The sequence below is a fragment of the Eurosta solidaginis genome, chromosome 4 (assembly GCF_040869045.1).
Source record: "Eurosta solidaginis isolate ZX-2024a chromosome 4, ASM4086904v1, whole genome shotgun sequence".
Lineage (NCBI taxonomy): Eukaryota > Metazoa > Arthropoda > Insecta > Diptera > Tephritidae > Eurosta > Eurosta solidaginis.
In genome coordinates, this window is record NC_090322.1 from 18,036,819 (window position 1) to 18,055,581 (window position 18,763).

Here is an 18,763-nt window from a genome sequence, read left to right on the forward strand (position 1 = left end):
AAACGACCCGATCTAATGCAAGCATTCTGCTAAGTAGTTATTGTTTCTCTCAACAGAGTAATGTCAAGCGGCACCATCAACCGTGGATTTGGTTCACTTTTCAGCCAACAGAAAATGATATGCTCTATCTTTCGGCACTATAATATAATTTCTAGCGCGTGGCCTTTTTATAAGCTGTTGGGCCAAAAAATATAAACTGTTAAGGTGTACCTTGTTCTCAGAGGCCGTTAGTGTTTTATAAGAAGGGCATGATAAAAAGCTTAATGTTGCTTTGCTACCGAAACTAACCGGATCTATATCCGACAAAGAACCATGAACATCGATAACACCCCCCAAAACCTTCGGTGAGTGTCTTTATCGTTAATACAACAACAACAACAACACCAAGCGGGATAGGGGGCCTAGAATATACCCTAGGTAGGTATGCCTGGCGAAAGGAGTGGTATCGGTCGGTATGGCTCGCCTTTGCCATTAGTAAAAGGGTAAACGTCTAGAACAGGGGCCGATTGCTAATACTCGTTTCGGGAGAGGAGTCAAAAACGATGCGTATTGATCTGGACAACACTAGTTAAAGTTGACAATTTTCCTGTGGTTTTTGTAATATTGTTGTACACAGGAAAAAATTGTGTGTACAAAGACTCAACATTTTCCGTCTTCGGATTATAATACTGAGGTCATGACGCATCTTTTGACACCTCTCCCGATATTTTTAGACGCGTATTAGCACTCGATCCTTATTCTAGGCTTTTATCGAAAAAAAATCAAAAATTGAAAACCTAGATCTGGCATTGCACCGACGGTATTTGCATGGTAGTTCAAGGCCCAAATCACTGGCTGCTGTAAATAAACTTGCAATATGACAATAGCATTGTAATCGAATAGAAACAAGTCTCGAAAACAAAATGCAAATAGAACGTGTACGGTACGTTATTCGCAATTTTTTACTGTGTATGTATGTTACAAAATACCTCTTGTTGTTGTTGTAGCAGTGCTTCGCCCCACCTAATAGCTGCGACCGATCACAAATTGTCATCCTCCCAGCAGCCCCTTTGCAGCGCGCCTGCTCCATATTCTCTTGCTCCGGGAAGGTATCGAACCCAATTCGGTTCCGTCTTCTGACCCCGGTCCTGAGAAATGGTTTTGCTGCATCTGCCGGAAAAGAATCTTTTTAGGACGGTCATACTCTTGTTGTTGTTGTCTCGTGTAAGGGATGGTTGCATCGGACAGGTTGTTATGGGCTAGATTTCAAACCCGACGTCCACGTCACTTCTATAAATCTTTTGTGGCTCTTTGCTGTTCACGCCCTAGGACGTCCCGTAGTCTGCGCCGTAGCTAGCTTCCAGCCACAACAAGTACCCTGCCGCCGTTTTCTTCCCCCCCCCCCCCCCCTCTTTTCCGGCAGTAATTGTGTAGGTCAGGGAAACAGACTTTTTGGCCCTACCTCCCTTTGCACCGTCTGCGAGCACAGAATATATATGTTTGCGACATCCGCCCAATGCAGCGTGCACAATTGTCAGGTAATTTTATTTATTTATATAACATTTTTTTGGTTTTTGCGAGTTTATGAGATTTCCCCAAAAATGTGCGCAGATTCCGTGTTGAGGTTGATGATTTCATGTTTTTTTTTTAGCTGGGAATTTTGTGTTTGGGGATTTAGTGTTAGTCCCCTTTTCAAAGGTTTTACATTGGCGTCATTCGCTTTTTCTTTAAACTTTCGCACTCGACTGCCACGACATCAATGCATCGCATTGCTTACGCTTTTGGTCCAGTGTAAATGTTACATAAGAAAACTTACCGCTTTTCACAAATATCACATTTATAAGGCTTTTCGCCGCTATGAAGTCGTTTATGGTGCCTTAAAGAACTTTTTTGCTTAAAACATTTACCACAAATATCGCACTCGAGTTCGTTGCCTTGATGTTTAAGTTGTTTGCCATCTTCAAGATTTTCTTTACATCTGAATAAATAAAAAACACAGATAATTGAAGAAACGTAGTGGTTTTAAGGTATAAGAATAGGTTAGATGCATATCATCATGATAGAGTTTATTACAAAATATGACGTCCAATATACAAAAATAAAAATAAATGTAAGGAGTGATAACATTCGAAGAGATTTTAGGCCGAGCTTCCTTTTCCTACAAATTGGCGGGACAGGACAGGGACAGCACCTACTTGTTTTATGCCGTTTCCGAACGGCATCTGCAAGGCAGATGAGTTTTGACTGAGAGCTTTTTGTGGCAGAAACGCTCTCAGAGTGCTTGCCAAACACTGCCGAGGGGCGACCCCGCTTAGAAAAAGCTTTTTTCTAAAACTTTGATGTTGTTTTTCCCGGGGATCCAGGATCTTCGGTGTGCACGTTACCATCACACCACGGCGACCAATAACGTCAATAGTTCATTAATTAATGCCCAACATGAAATATCACCTAGTGTTACAAAATACTTCTTGTTGTTGTTGTAGCAGTGCTTCGCCCCACCTAATTGCTGCGACTGATCACAAATTGTCATCCTCCCAGCAGCTCCTTGCAGCGCGCCTGCTCCATATTCTCTTGCTCCGGGAAGGTATCGAACCCAATTCGGTCCCCCCCCCCCCCCCCCCCTCTTTTCCGGCATCAATTGTGTAGGTCAGGGAAACAGACTTTTAGTCCCTACCTCCCTTTGCACCGTCTGCCAGCACAGAATATATATGTTTGCGACATCCGCCCAATGCAGCTCCTGCCATGGACGGTGCCACTTTCCTAGATGTTCTGGTCTCCGCGACGGCAATCCCCCGACGGGTTTCATTGCGCCATGTTGCCAGGCAGCATACCCAAATACACCGAGTACCCCAATGCGGACTAGGGACGTCCAGTCCCAGGTCCACAACAGCAGTCGCGTCCTGGCCTTCCACAACCCAGGCGTAGTCACCCGTCACTTACTCCCAGAGTGACGACGTCTCCCCCTATGCACTTCAGAATTCTGCAGTTAAACTGTAATACATTAACTGGGAAGATCACGGAGATAGTCGATTTCATGAAGCGGCACAACATCAGCATTGCTGCGATTCAAGAGACTAAACTCACAGCAAGATCTGCATTGCAGACCTGTTCTGGCTATAATGTCCACAGAAAAGATCGGGAGAGCGAAAATGGAGGCGGTCTCGCGTTTATCATACACCACTCTGTGCAATATCATATATTTGATCCTGACATTGACCGCAGGGACAGTGTCTTAGGACGTCAAGGCTTATCTATCCGGTCAGGCGATGCAAACCTCGAAATCATCAACATCTACATCCCTCCTGCCACCTGTTTCCCCAGTGGATACCGCCCAAATATCAGCGCCTTACTCACTGGGAACAATCGCATTATCAGGCGATTTCAATGCCCATCACGATCTATGGCATTCAAACTTGCGGGCGGACAGTAGCGGTGAGATGTTGGCGGATAAAATAGAAGAAACGACGTTCTGCACAATAAACGGAGACGCCCCCACACGTATGGTAGGAAGCTGTCACAGTTCGTCCGATATTTTAATCGTGAGCGCAGAACTCGTAAACTGCGTCAACAGGCAGCCGATGGCAACATTGGTATCCGACCAGCTGCCTATACTTATTTCGCTCGAGCGTACCGCCGACTTCATCGTTACAGAAAAACGCACTTTCGTTAACTTTAAAAAAGGAAATTGGGACGAATACAAATCCTCTACAGACAAACGCGTTGCTGCCCTCCCTATTCCGACTGATGCTCGCCAAGGGGAGCGTGCTTTCCACAAGGTCATTGAATCCGCCTCGGCTCGTTTCATTCCCGCCGGTAGAATTCCATAAATTCGGCCCCACTTCCCGGCGGAGGCCGCAAGATTAGCGAGAGAACGTGACCTTATAAGAGAGCTTGATCCCGGCGACCCCCAAATAAGGGATATAAACCAACACATTAGATTGCTTGTGGATGAACACAAGCCGTAAAGTCACTATCGAATCCGTCTAGGCACAATGACAAAGTTTCCATTGCCTTTAGCGATAAGGTGCTGTCGGATGCGAAAAAATGCGCTAGCGCTTTCTGCCGAAAATATATAATGCATTCTACGGTCGACAAAGATAGACGGAGGGCCAACAGACACGCACATAAACATAAATTCAGCGCGTCACCAATTACCATCACCGCCAAAGAGGTTGAGGGTGCCATCGGTCATGCTAAACCACCCAAGCCGTGGGCCCAGACGGCATAGCCATGCCTATGCTTAAAAGCCTAGGGAAAGTGGGTTTCAAATATTTAGCAAATGTCTTCAACCTGTCTCTTTCCACCTTTGTCATACCCGAAAAATGGAAAATGGCCAAGGTGATCCCGCTACTATAGCCTGAGAAACCAGCTAACATAGGAGATTCATATCGCCCGATATCTCCCCTATCGCCAGTATACAGACACTTGAAGCCATATTGCTCCCCTATTTCAAAGCAAATTTGCAACTAGCCTCTCATCAGCATGACTTAAGAAAACTTCATAGCACAATCACCGCGCTAAATGCCATTAGCACTCAGATAAATTGCGGTTTAAATCAAAACCCCCACCATAGAACAGTACCCGATGCGCTAGACCTATCAAAAGCTTTTGATACGGTCAACCATGGCACGTTACTGCAATACCTGGAAGGGTCTACCCTTCCCCCATGTCTTCAAAGGTGGACCGCAAATTATCTGGGTGGTCGGCAGGCATCGGTGCAATTTAGAAATGAAACATCAAAACCAAGAAGAATTAAACAGGGGGTTGTTGTTGTTGTAGCGATAAGGTTGCTCCCCAAAGGCTTTGGGGAGTGTTATAGATGTGATAGTCCTTTGCCGGATACAGATCCGGTACGCTCCGGCACCACAGCACCATTAAGGTGCTAGCCCCACCATCTCGGGAACGATTTATGTGGCCACATTAAACCTTCAGGCCATCCCCTCCCGCCCCAACCCCAAGTTCCATGAGGAGCTTAGGGTCGCCAGAGCCTCATCTGTTACTGAAACAGAATTCGCCGCGGATAGGTGAGGTTCACAATTGGGTTTGGAGAAGCTATATATTGCGCTGGCAACCTGAAGGCACAACCCCTTGAATCTGGTATTTTAGTCGCCTCTTACGACAGGCATACCTACCGCGGGTATATTCTGACCCCTAACCCGCTGGGGTAAACAGGGGGTGCTACAGGGTGGTGTTCTATCCCCACTTTTGTTTAATTTCTACATATCTAAGCTACCTTCGCCACAAGAAAGAGTTACTATCGTTTCCTGCGCCGATGACTGCACAATAATGGCCACCGGTCCAGGCCCACAGATCGATGAGCTTTGCAACATAATAAACGGCTACCTCCCTGATCTCTCCAGTTTTTTCGCCTCGCGAAACGTGGCATTATCACCGAGTAAATCCTCCACGACCTTTGACCGGGTTTGATCCTGGATAGGTAAGAGTTTAACCTCTTACAGCATCCAGATCGAAGTTGAGCTAGAGTGGCACGCGTTTCTCTACGGAGTGTGCGTTTCTCTTCTGCAACTTTAGAGTATTGTTCTTTGAGTACAGGATTCACCGGGCAATTCCCGACATAGAGGTCCGAAGCCTGTTTATGGAGTTCACCAAGGACCTGCTTGTGTTTTTTCACTTCATACGGCTGGGTTCTCAGGTGCCGTATTTCCTCAAAATGCTTACGGAGGTGACTCCTTAAGCCCCTAGGCGGTGCTGGTTCATCAATCAGATGTCTGTTGGGATGCCCAGGTTTCTGGGTATTCAACAGGAATTGTTTGGTTAGCATTTCATTTCTCTCCCTAATGGGGAGTATTCTCGCCTCATTGTGTAGATGGTGTTCTGGGGACATAAGAAGACAACCCGTGGCGGTTCGAGGGCAGTTTTTTGGCAGGCCTGTAGCTTCTTTCAGTGGATAGTATTTAGCATTGGCGACCATATCGGGGAGGCATAGCATGCAATCGGCTGGCCAATTGCTTTGTAAGTAGTAATGAGATTTTCTTTATATTTTCCCCAAGTACTGCCAGCAAGATATTTGAGGATTTTATTACGGCTCTGCATTTTCGGTACAATTGCGGCTGCATGCTCACCAAACTGTAGATCCTGATCAAACGTCACACCCAAGATTTTAGGGTGTAAGACAGTCGGTAGCGTAGTGCGTATTAGCATTTCACCGTGGTTCTAGACTTTGCAATGCAATCTGTGTAATCCGAACACTGTTTGCAAGACAAAGCGGATCCCCCTAATATTTTAAAATATTGCAAATCGTTCAAACAAAATGGTAAAAAGAATTGCCCCAAATCGACAAATTTTCTTTTGAATAAGGCTTAGCGGTCAAATTGCAGGCACCAAAAAATATAAACAAACAGCCTTGTGCACTTAACTCAAATTTACTGTATATCAAACTTCGTTTTATTGTAAACAGATGTACTTCAAAATTTTATTTTGTTGGGAAAACACATAATATAATGATAGAAGGTGGCGGAAGATTTGACAGCTGTCATATCGAACTCCCATAGCTCCAGTGCAATGTGTCCCCACATGACACCAACCATCTCTTTAATTGTAATGTGGAACCAACGCCTCTAACACCCCTTTCCTTATGGTCCACCCCTGTTGAAACAGCAAGTTTCCTTGGACTCCCGTTAGAGGATATTGATGACAATTTGTGATCGGTCGCGGCTGTTAGGTGGGGCGAAGCACTGCTACAACAACAACAACAACAGCTCCAGTGAGCTCAGGGTAATATTTTGGAAGTTCACGAGAAAGGGGGCATAAAAGATGGATGAAATAGTACTTAAATTCATACATTTTATTTTTTTTATTGAGCAATTTTATCATAAAAATTATGAAATGAAGATTGCGTTATTCAATTTTGAGACGTTTGCAGCTAAGATGATGCGGGTATTGCGCTGGGTATTCTAACGCAGCTCTTTATGTAATCCTATGTTGGCTGGGGACAAGCTATTAGGCGCGATATATGTACATACATAAATCAAAAAGTTACCAATATAATCCTTATCATACTTACGGCACAGTTACTTTTTGCTCTTCAGTTGTAAATTCTTCTTTGGTCATAAAGGCCGTTGAAATGATTGTGTCGCTATATTCAGTATTTTCTTCATTATCTTCAATGGGCTCGTTTTTGATAAATTCGTTTAACTCGCCTTGCGCTTGGATTGTGTCGCTATATTCACTATTTTCTTCATCATCTTCAATGGGATCGTTTTTGATAAATTCGCCTAACTCGCCTTGCGCTTGGATTGTGTCGCTATATTCAGTATTTTCTTCATCATCTTCAATGGGATCGTTTTTGATAAATTCGCTTAACTCGCCTTGCGAATTTTCACAAAAATCGAGTAATTTGTCTTTTTTTAGTAAATGCTCAGCAGTACTCCATTGTGCTGATTCCACCTCAATTGCCTGCTGTCTGCCTTCAAGAGCCGTTTCTGTTTCTGGAAGAAGTGAGCTTTGAACAGTGTATTTGGGCTTGCTACTGCTCGACGGGTAGGAATCTGTGTCGTTTGGTAATACTTCATCTTCAATTGCTGCCTCCATCATCGACATGTTTAAATCATCCCATTTTTTAGAAACCATTTCTCGCATATTATGGTCGGATTGCACGCACAATTTTTGGAACCGATACACACTTATCAATTGGTGCAAGCATTTACAACAAATTTTTTTTGGTAGCTCATCACTTAGCTGTACTTGCACTATTTCGGGTATTGTGCTGGATAACAAGTCAGCTACTCGTAATTCGTCACATTCCTTAACAGTTTCAAAGATGGATTGGTGTTGTGGTTCAGTGCTGCCTTCAGACGTGAAGGCCTCCAGTTTAACCATACAAGTCCGACAGAGGTAATCGATAAATAGATCATTTGTATCCATTTGAGCGAGTGTTTCCTCTTCCGTAAAAATTATTAAAACTCCACAACTAAACCAGTAAGGACACTTAGGGATGAAACAATACTAGTAAAAACAATGAGGTATTCACACTTCTGACCCGATACTTTTGCATCGACTACTCAGGTATCGGAGAAAAGTAATTGTATCGACAAACACTCGATACGCTGGTATCAATTAATTTGATTATTGCCATCATCCGGTGGCAAAATCCTGAGCCAGATAAATAATTTTGCATGTAAATGCAACAACAACGATTTGAGCCAGATAAATCCAGATAGAAGTCTGGTTCAATTTGTGAGCCAGATAATTTGTTAATTACTTCTTTTTAGTTTGGCAACGCTGCCTTTAATAAACCTTTTTTTTCAAAAATAGATGTCGCTGCTTAGCCTTTCGCCGTATGAGTTAAATTAAAAACAGCGGCGGCATCTGCCTATCACATTTCACATTTGCGAAAACTTCACAACATCTGCTTCTCAAGTTTTTAAATGATCCAGAGCATTCCCGTTAGAATTAAGCGTGAGCCGGAGCTGTAAAACTCACTGGAAGACCGCATATTACTTACTATACCCTTCAAAAAACGCGAGTACTCCATAAATAATGTAAGGAATACTCCTTTGGGAGCATAGGAGTGTTCCAAAACTAATCTGTATTCATACAAAAAATGTGCTCCAATTAACATGGCGATGTCCTATGAGAGGATTAGGTGATCCCACTCTCGCCTTGTTTGTGAGTATTCCATATAGTACATACGTGATAGTACTTTCACTGTAGTACTACATAGAGCACCCACAGAGGATCATATGCCAAAGTACTAAAGAGGAATTGTGTTGTCGGAAAGAATTATCGGAGTGAATTTAATTTAAAATGAAAGTAAATGAAGAGGGGCAATACAACTTTTATATTTTATACTACGAATATTTTTATGTTATTTAGCATTTTCGTGAATAAAGAAACTAATATTTCTCTATACTATAGTATTCTGACGAATATTAACATCACTAAGTGATACTACTATCACTAAGCCGATACTAAGCAGCCACTCGTATGTGAGTAAACAAATCAATCATCATCTACACACATACCTACAAGGCAACGGAGAGATACTCATAGAACATGGAAATGACTTTTGCCACTTTCAAAGTAAAGGGCTCATATATGGCTGGTAACCAAGCATGAAGTTCGCGAAGTTACTAGACCTTAGAAAAAATGGGTAAACGAGGCAACAGAGAGTATATAACAGCGAAAGCTGAGTAGTCAGTAATCAGTTTGATTTAAACAAGCTATTTGTTGTGAAGTACCAGTGTTATTGTGAAGTAATTTAATAAAGGTCATTTTGCATTATTGAATATTGGAGTTATTTATTCAACAGTTTAGCGATGCGAACGTTGGTAGAAGGTGTAAAATAAGCGGAGTTGCAGTAAATTCGTTACAGTATGTATACACAAAACCAGTGCGCTGTTGCATTTTATCAGAGTTGCCATAGTAAAATTTTATCGTCAGTTATTTTTATGCAATATTTTACTTTTGGAAACTCTGTTCGATCGTCATCGTGTTGTGATCACGGTCGTTAAAAAACGAGCAATGATCGGCTGATGGTGGTCCGCAAACGCATTGCAAAGGAGTATTATTAGAGTACTCCAACATGAAGAAAATGGAACACGTAATCCAACAATTTTTGCAGGGTAGCTGTATTTGCTACGCATAAAATTAGTATACTAAATTTCAAGGTAACGTTTTACAAGATGGTGCACCACCTAATTTTTATCGAAAATTATCAAAGGAGGTTTCAAAAGACGCGTCTCGACCTCCGTTTTAAGAATCCGAAAGCGGAAATCAAAAATTTTATTTCTGTCGAAAGTTATTTACAGAAAACCGTGAAATGACCCCTATAGGTTCCGAAATATGGAGCCCGATCCATAGTTGTTTTGCATAAAACACCTTTCTGCGCTGGCGGCCTTCGGCCGCGCTTATAAACAATTACGCTGGGTGGGTCCGACACCGGTTTGGGGATCAAAACTAAATGCCCGCAGAACACCTATCTGCATTAGTGTGTGTGTGTGTGCACAACAAATCTGGCAAAAAACAACAACCACATGAAAATTACATCTGATTTTTTGCTTATATTTTTTACAGAAATAAAAATTTAAATTTTCGCTTTCGGATTCTAAAAACGGAGGTCGAGACGCGTCTTTTGATAGAACCTTTGATAATTTTCGATAAAAATTAGGTGGTGCACCGTCTTGTAAAACGTTACCAATTTCAATACGCATTATACTCTGTTCAAACAAAGAAATAAATTGAGGCAATTTCGATTTAAATTGAGTGGTGTTCATACAACTCAATTTACCTTACACAATAGTAATTTGATAGTTGGTTGGCTCATCTCTACAGCAACAACATACCTTTGTTCAGAATGTCAAAATGTGCGTGTTGGTATTAGGCGAATGGAATGGAATGAAAACATAAAACTTTGAAAGTTGTGTTTGTTGTAAGAAAATGTATTCAATATTTTGGTTTCATTTTGAGTTTGCCATGTTCTTTCGATAATCCCGACTCCAGTGGAATGATAAATATAAAATCAGCTGATGAGATGAGCCAACCATATAGTTGAGCCATACGTAACTGACGTTTAAATCTACTGAATAAACACACTTTACAAGGTTGCATTTGCGGTTTGAAGCAATTTATTACGCAATTTTTTGTTTAAATAGGCAATTTATTATTATAATTTATTGTATGATAAATTACGTAATAAATTGTCCAAATGGTATAAATTGCCAATTTGATGTGTGTTTGTACATAGTATTATACTAAGATGTAACTGAAATATGTGTCTATGTTTCACCTCAACACTAATTCTATGTTTCACCTCTAAAAACGGTGTGTATCCACTATTCATCGCAACCGATACAGCTATGTATATGTTATACACAGCCATTCAATAGAGATTTGTCTCTGCTTTTCGGTATACCCTGTGCTGTAGCTAGTTATTTCACCACTACCGCTAGATGGGTCTCCTAACCATTATCTAAGCGAGGATAGGCCTTTTTTTACGGGCAAACATAAACGTTTACGCGTGTAAAAAAAAAAACACGGCTTATATTGGAATTGTTTCACAAATCTTCATATACTATGGAACGGATTATATCTACTTCCTTTACCGTTTTCAGTATTTTGCGAAAATTATTCCAGCTAAGCTGACATGATGTTTTTGTAAATTTGAATCTCAAAATCAGTAAGAATATTCGAATGGCGGAAATAAAAAAAATAAAAATACCACGGACTGCATTAAAACCCTGGTCGCCCTGGACGGTCCATAGAAAAATTTTCTGAATACATGTATTCGTATTGTAGGATTTACATAAGCCGTCATCCAGTGAGGTTTACAGCTCCGGATCACGCTCAATTTTCGCGGGAATACTTTGGATCATTAAGAGACTTAAGACGCAGAGGTCGTGATATTTTCGCACACGTGAAATGTGATAGGCATATGTGGCCGCTGTTTTTCATTTAACTCATACGGCGAAAAGCTAAGCAGCGACATCTATTTTTGAAAAAGTAGGTTTATTTAAGGCAGCGTTGCCAAACTAATAAAGACAAGTAATTAACAAATTATCTGGCTCACAAATTGAACCAGACTTCTACCTAGATTTATCTGACTAAAATCGTTGTTGCTGCGTTTACATGAAAAATTATTTGTCTGGCTCAGGATCTTTGCCACCGGATGATGGCTATAGAACGTTTTGGTGCGTTGCTGCGTCTGCCAGGTATGTTCAATGTATGGCCACAAATTTATCTTCCTACACAAAGTATATGGAGTTTAAAGCGATCTTTGGTAGCTTTGATACGCTTTGACAGCGTGATTAGATAACTACGAAATACATTTCCGCTTCCTTCGCTTGGAATCGACCAATCACGCTTGATTTACATAGAAAGTTTGCCGCGTTGATTCACTTCCAAAACGCCATAAATGAAAAATATCTTTCTTTTAGCCTCGCTTAACATTTCACAAACTTTGTATGGCAAGATATACGTGCCGCTATACATTGAACTTTTCAGTATGGCGAAGCGACGCAACAAAGCGTACTAAGTAAATCCGACACTAGTCTGCTTTATAGCGCTGTCAAAGAATCAAAGCGAAGCAATTGCGGCAAGAGTTCGATGTAAGTCCAAAATTTGTGCGTTCCGTTTTTTGATCCGCGGCCGACACACCTCTTTTATAACTTACCCCAAAATTTTTTGACTTGTTTAGCAGTCAAACCCTGTAAAAATTATGTATTACAAAAAAACTATCGATAAAAAAATCGACACTTTCAGTCCGATACTTAATGGCCAAATTACATGTTCAGCAGCTTTGCTTTCAGGGCTGCTATTACTTAATTGACGCCTAACCGTTTAAACGATTATGGCCGTCCAACAAGGCGCGTCAGTGGCTCCTCTCTGCCAACCGGCGCGAATTGGTCACACCAAGGAAGTTTAAATCGTTTTCCACCTGGTCGTTCCATCGTGGTCTTGGCCGGAGCGTCATCTTTCTTTCGCATAACATGGCCTAGCAGCGCAGACGCTGCGTTTTAATTCGCTGGCCTATGTTGATGTGTGCGTATAGCTCGTACAGCTCATCGTTAAATCTTCTTGGGTACTCGCCATTGTCAACGTGCAGAGATCCATAAATCTTTCGAAGAACTTTTCTCTCGAACACTCCCAGAGTCGCTTTATCTGATGTTGTTATGGTCCATGCTTCCGCATCATATAGCAGGGCGGGTACGATAAGTGAATTGTAGAGTATGATTTTCGTTTGCGGAGAGGACTTTAGTTTTTAATTGCTTACCTAGTGCAAATCGTATTAATTAAGCAATTCATCCTCTTTCCAACAATCACAATATATATTAAAATAAACTTCTTAAAAATGTGTAGAAGGTAATTTTCTAATACCCGCCAATCAGGTAGATTACAAATAAAAATTTCAATGACATCTCTTATTCTATCTATCCTCTCTGCTTTTACTATTTCGAAATTATGGCTGCCAACAGTAACGTCTTTGCCAAGGCGCATATGCGTTGACTCTTTGCTCGAGTACAGCAGGTACTTCGTTTTGTCCTCAATCACCATTAAACCCATCTTTACCGCTTCTTTTTCCAGTTTGGAGTAAGCAGAACTAACGGCGCGGGTGTTTAGGCCGATGATATCAATGTCATCAGCATATGCAGTAATTGCACGCTTTTGTAGAATATTGTTCCAGAGCGGTTAAGTTCTGCAGCTAGTATAATTGTCTCCAGCATCAAATAGAAGAAATCGCACGATAGGGGGTCACCATGTCTGAAACCTCCTTTAGTTTTGAACGGCTCGGAGAGCTCCTTCCCAATTCTGACTGAGCTCATGGTGTTGCTCAACGTCATTTTGCACAGCCGTAAAACTTTTGCAAGGAAATCAAATTCAAACATAGCTGCATATACGCATTTCCTTTTCGTGCTGTCGAAGGCGGCTCTAAAATCGACGAAGAGCTGATGTGTATCGATTCTTTTTTCGCGGTTTTTTTCACGGATTTGGCGCATTGTGAAAATCGGGTCGATGGTAGATTTACCAAGCCTCAAGCCGCAATGATAAGGTCCAATCAGCCGATTCACGGTGGGCTTCAATCTTTCGCACAATATACTTGACAGGATCTTATATGCGATATTAAGAAGGCTGCTTCCGCGATAGTTGGTGCAGTTTGCAGTATCCCCTTTTTTGTGGACTGGGCAAAGAACACTTAGATTTCAATCGTCGGGCATGCACTCGTCCGCCCATATTTTGTGAAGAAGCTGATGCATGCGCCTTACCAACTCCTCCCCGCCGTATTTGAATAGCTCCGCAGGCAATCCATCAGCGCCCGCGGCCTTGTTGTTTTTCAATCTGGTTATTGCTATTCTGACTTCGTCATAATCGGGTGGGGGGAAATTTATTCCATCATCATCGATTGCGGGATCGGGTTCGTCATACCTGTGCGGTAAATCTCTGTATACATTTAGGAGAGCAGAGAAGTGTTCATTCCATAATCTAAGTACTCTCTGGACATCAGTTACCAGGTCGCCGTTTTCGTTCTTTTAGGAGTTTGGCTGCTAGTTATGCTGTTGCAAAAACGTCGGACTAAAGACTTTTGAACATAAAGATGTTGCATGCTGGAAAAAAAGTGTGAAGCAAGCTTCACATAATTGTAGTAGGACACTTTCACCACTCACCACAGCAGAATGTGTTAAACTACAACTGTGTGTATTTAACAATTATTTGTACACTTTTTTTATTCAGCTAATCTGTTCCAAATTTTCATTTTTACTCTCCAAAACTTCAATCAGTGTATTTTGTGCGCTTATATTATGTTAAAGTTTGTGGTGTGGTGGAAGTATCCTACCAGAATTTTGTTAAGCTCCGCTGCTTTCCACTGAAGTTCGCGCATGCAACATCTTTATGTTCAAAAGTCTTTGTTGGATTATTCTAACGTCTTTCGCTGCTGCTTGATTGCTTATTCAGTTATATTTACCTGTCACCCTGCGACGTATATCTCTAGTTGGGTTTCAATGAACTAACGTGCACTATTGTCTGTTTATTTGCTATGAAAAAGCTACATGATAAAAAGATTAGAAGGTAAAACCCATTGTGGATAAGACAAGTGGGATAACTTATGAATATACGCCAAAATTACAAATAGAATGGATTACCTGATTTATTATTCACTATCGCTGTCTCATTCTGTATCTCTTTCTATCACCCGCTGAAGATAGCCGGCCCTATGCGCCGCCATAGTGAACATCCTGTCAAAACGCTGCCAAAACCATTGTGGTAACTTCTGCATAGACGTCAAAATTACAAATAGAATGGATCACATGATTTTAAAAGTGACTATCGTGATGTCATCCTGTATCTCTTTCTATCACTCGCTGAAGATAGGCGACCGTATGCGCCGCCATATTGAACATCCTGTCAAAACGCTGTCATTTTTTTTCGCTCTCACGAGGGATTTATCTCCAATTTGTGCTGGCAACAATCATACATAAATCCCTTGCGCCATCTGAAGCGGGTGCCAGAGCAAAAAATGTGCCAGCTTAAACGAAAAACGGACCAAAATTTTCGGTAAACTTTAGTTTGACCTACAACTGTAGACATTCGTTCAAAGATTATGGGAAAAAAGATAAAAATGCTAGTTTTAGTGTACCATATTCCCGGTTACGATTTCTTCGCGAATACTAAAGCTGGAGACATTGGTGCTTTATCGGTAACCGTATCGGTAACCTTTTAACAGCTGATTCGCCCAACCTTATTAGAATCAATGCAATCGATTATTGGTGCCGCTAAGGTCGTAACCGTATCGTAGCCAACCAATTGGGTTTTGGTTTATGCGGCAGTTACCCACCGACGTGTGCCGTACGTAAGCACGTTTGTCGTACGAAGCACGTTTGACCGAACTCTCAAGCCCGTAGGAATCAATGTGTGCGTCCGTGTACATGTACATAACATATTTGTGTGTGTATTGTTTACAGATAAGCACTGTTGCCACTGACCATTTTGCATGTATGCTTATGGAAACATCAACTTTTTCCAATTTAATTTTTGATATTGTAAAAGGCCGGAATACATATTAAATAAGTATAAATAGATTAAATATTTATAATCAGCACTTTTACATAATTATTTCGAATTATTTCCACAATTTTTCAAACTTTAATTAGGCGTTTTTGCATAAAATTTGCAATTAAAAATTAGCGCACAAAAGTTTACTAGGCAACTCTGTCTAGTGAGAGAGCGATCAGCTGACACGTTCTTACGGAAAAAATCAAAATTGTTTTGATTTCTACGTTCCGGGCTACGTACGTACGGGCGTTGCACGTCGGTGAGTTTTCGTTTACATTGCACACTCATAAGATAGGTCGTGTCAGCTGACACGTTTTTTCTACGTACGTTCGTGGGTAACTGCCGCATTACCGTCGTAACGATAAACAGCTGATTACGTTAGGGATACGGATACAGCGATACGACATACGGCACCAATGACTCCCGCTTAATGATTCATACTCGGCTGGTGGTGTCGGAGTATTCGTACGCAATATATATGAGCACGATATTTCACGTTTTTGCTTACCAAGTGCGGATATTTTAAAACTTAAATTGAATATTAATAAGGAATTAATTAATTTCGTATGTGTTTATAGACTTCACTCAAAATCGGTACAGGTATTTCATGAAGAATTTTCTTCTGTTTTAGATGAGGAAACCACGGCGAATTTAGTCATATTAGGGGATATCAATATTGATTTATTAAGCGCTAATGCTACAGTAGATAACCATCTTGAATTGTTGGCCAGTCATGGCTTAACATCTTTTATTAATAGTATTACCCGTCCAGTTTCTGGAACAAATATAGACCATTTTTATGGACGCTTCGATAATAGTACACTTAGCCCATCTGCTGTTTTGAACTTTGATTTTGGAGTTTCTGACCATTGTATGACTGGACTGAAAATCAGTTGTCTAAATAATGTGCGTAATGTTAAGAATAAGAGTCCGGCAGTCGTTCAAAAAATTAATTTTAGCGCTCTTTATAATTCACTTCGTTATGAAAAATGGGAAACTGTTTATGCTGAAATGGATGTGAGTAAAGCTTACAATATATTTTTGACTACGCTTCAATCGCACATAACAAATTCTAGCTTTGTTACTTCACCTAAACGTTCAGAGACTATTCTTAAACCCTGGATCAATCACGATCTACTTAAGAAAATTAAACTTAAAAATAAATTACGCGTCAAATGTCGCAAGCATCCTACAAACACTCGCCTCCGGAAGCGTGTAAAACACCTCACATGCAGTATAAATAAAGAATGTCATTATAGGCATGACAGCTTTTATAAAAATAGATTTTTAGCTGCGAAGGGTGACGTGAAGAAAGAATGGAATGTCGTCAATGATATTCTTAATCGGAATAAGGAAGACCAAACTAATTCGTTTGTTCTAGATATCGACGGTAAACTTGTTTCTCACCCGTTAGAAATTGCCACTCACCTGAATGATTTTTTCGTTACAATTGGCAAAGAGTTCGCTCCATGGCTCGTTACTGCAAGACCTGGAAGGGTCTACCCTTCCCCCATGTCTTAAAAGTTGGACCGCAAATTATCTGGGTGGTCGGCAGGCATCGGTGCAATTCAGAAACGAATCATCAAAACAAAGGAGAATTAAACAAGGGGTGCCACAGGGTGGTGTCCTATCCCCGCTTTTGTTTAATTTCTACATATCTAAGCTACCTTCACCACCGGAAGGAGTCACAATCGTTTCCTACGCCGATGACTGCACAATAATGGCCGCAGGCCCAGGCCCAAAGATCGATGAGCTATGCAATAAAATAAACAAGAAACGCTCTTGACCACATACAAAGCAATTAGCCAGCCGATTACGTGCTACGCGTCACCCATATGGTCGCCAAGCCTAAAAACCACCCACTGGAAGAAACTACAGGCCTGCCAAAATACTGCTCTCAGAATCGCCACGGGCTGTCTTCTTATGTCCCCAGAACACCATCTGCATAATGAGGCGAGAATACTCCCCATCAGGGAGAGAAATGAGATGCTGACCAAACAGTTTCTGTTGAATACCCAGAAACCTGGGCATCCCAACAGACATCTGATTGACGAACCAGCACCGCCTAGGGGCCTAAGGAGTCATCTCCGTAAGCATTTTGAGGAAATACGGCACCTGAGAACCCAGCCGTATGAAGCGGAAAAACACAAGCAGGTCCTTGGTGAACTCCATAGACAGGCGTCGGACCTTTATGCCGGGAATTGCCCGGTGAATCCAGTACTTGAAGAAAAATATCCAGAACTCGCAGAAGAGGAACGCATACTCCCCAGGGAAACGCGTGTCACTCTTGCTCAACTTCGTTCTGGATACTGTAACAGGTTAAACTCTTACCTATCCAGAATCAACCCCGACATACAAAATGTATGCCCTGCTTGCAATGTGCCCCACATGACACCAACCATCTCTTTAATTGTAATGTGGAACCAACGCCTCTAACACCCCTTTTCTTATGGTCCACCCCTGTTGAAACGGCAAGTTTCCTTGGACTCCCGTTAGAGGATATTGATGACAATTTGTGATCGGTCGCGGCTATTGGGTGGGGCGAGCATTGCTACAACAACAACAACAACAGTTCGCTCCAAATAATGATAATATACGCTGCACTTGCAACAACCGCTTAATTTACTCTGTAGATACTTCTCCAGGTTGTAGTTTCTTCTGTGAACCAATTTCTGGGTCAGAGATTTTAAGTTTAATAAATTCTTTAAAAAATACTAATTCTTCTGGGAATGATGGTATCTCAAATCGTACTTTAAAGAACATTGCTTTCTATGTTGTTGACATTTTAAAGCATGTATTCAACTTAAGTATAGTCACAGGAGTGTTTCCAGCCGATCTAAAATGTGCTATTGTCATACCATTACATAAGAAAGGTAATAAGAAAGATAAAAATAACTACAGACCTATTTCTCTCTTGCCATCAATCTCTAAGGTTTTTGAGAAGAGTGTTAAATGCAGAGTCTTGCAATATTTGGAGAAAATCAAGTTTTTTAGTCCATTGCAATATGGATTTCGGTCAGGAGTATCTACTGAAGACGCTCTTCTTAACTTATGGTCGTTGATTTATAAAACAATGGATGTAAAATGGACTTGTGCTAGTCTTTTTGTTGATATTACAAAAGCTTTTGACATAGTTGACCACAATATTCTTTTAAGTAAGTTGCACTGTGCAGGTTTCCGTGGAAGCATTCTAGATTGGTTTAAATCATATCTAAATTTAAGAAGTCAAAAGGTGAAAGTAAACAATAATCTAAGCTCACCTAGGCTAATTGATTTG

The 18,763-nt window shown here is 41.2% G+C and overlaps 1 protein-coding gene across 1 annotated transcript in view; it reads right to left on the minus strand.

Annotated features, from left to right (window-relative positions):
• The window catches only part of LOC137248415 (uncharacterized), a 277,648-nt gene that overhangs the window by 84,017 nt on the left and 174,868 nt on the right, over positions 1 to 18,763 (minus strand). Inside the window, exons 23-24 of the mRNA XM_067779354.1 lie at positions 7,004 to 7,926; positions 1,796 to 1,957 (exon numbers count right to left, since the gene is read on the minus strand). Of these exons, the coding sequence (XP_067635455.1) occupies positions 1,796 to 1,957; positions 7,004 to 7,926 (1,085 nt within the window). The remainder of the gene's footprint in view (positions 1 to 1,795; positions 1,958 to 7,003; positions 7,927 to 18,763) is intronic.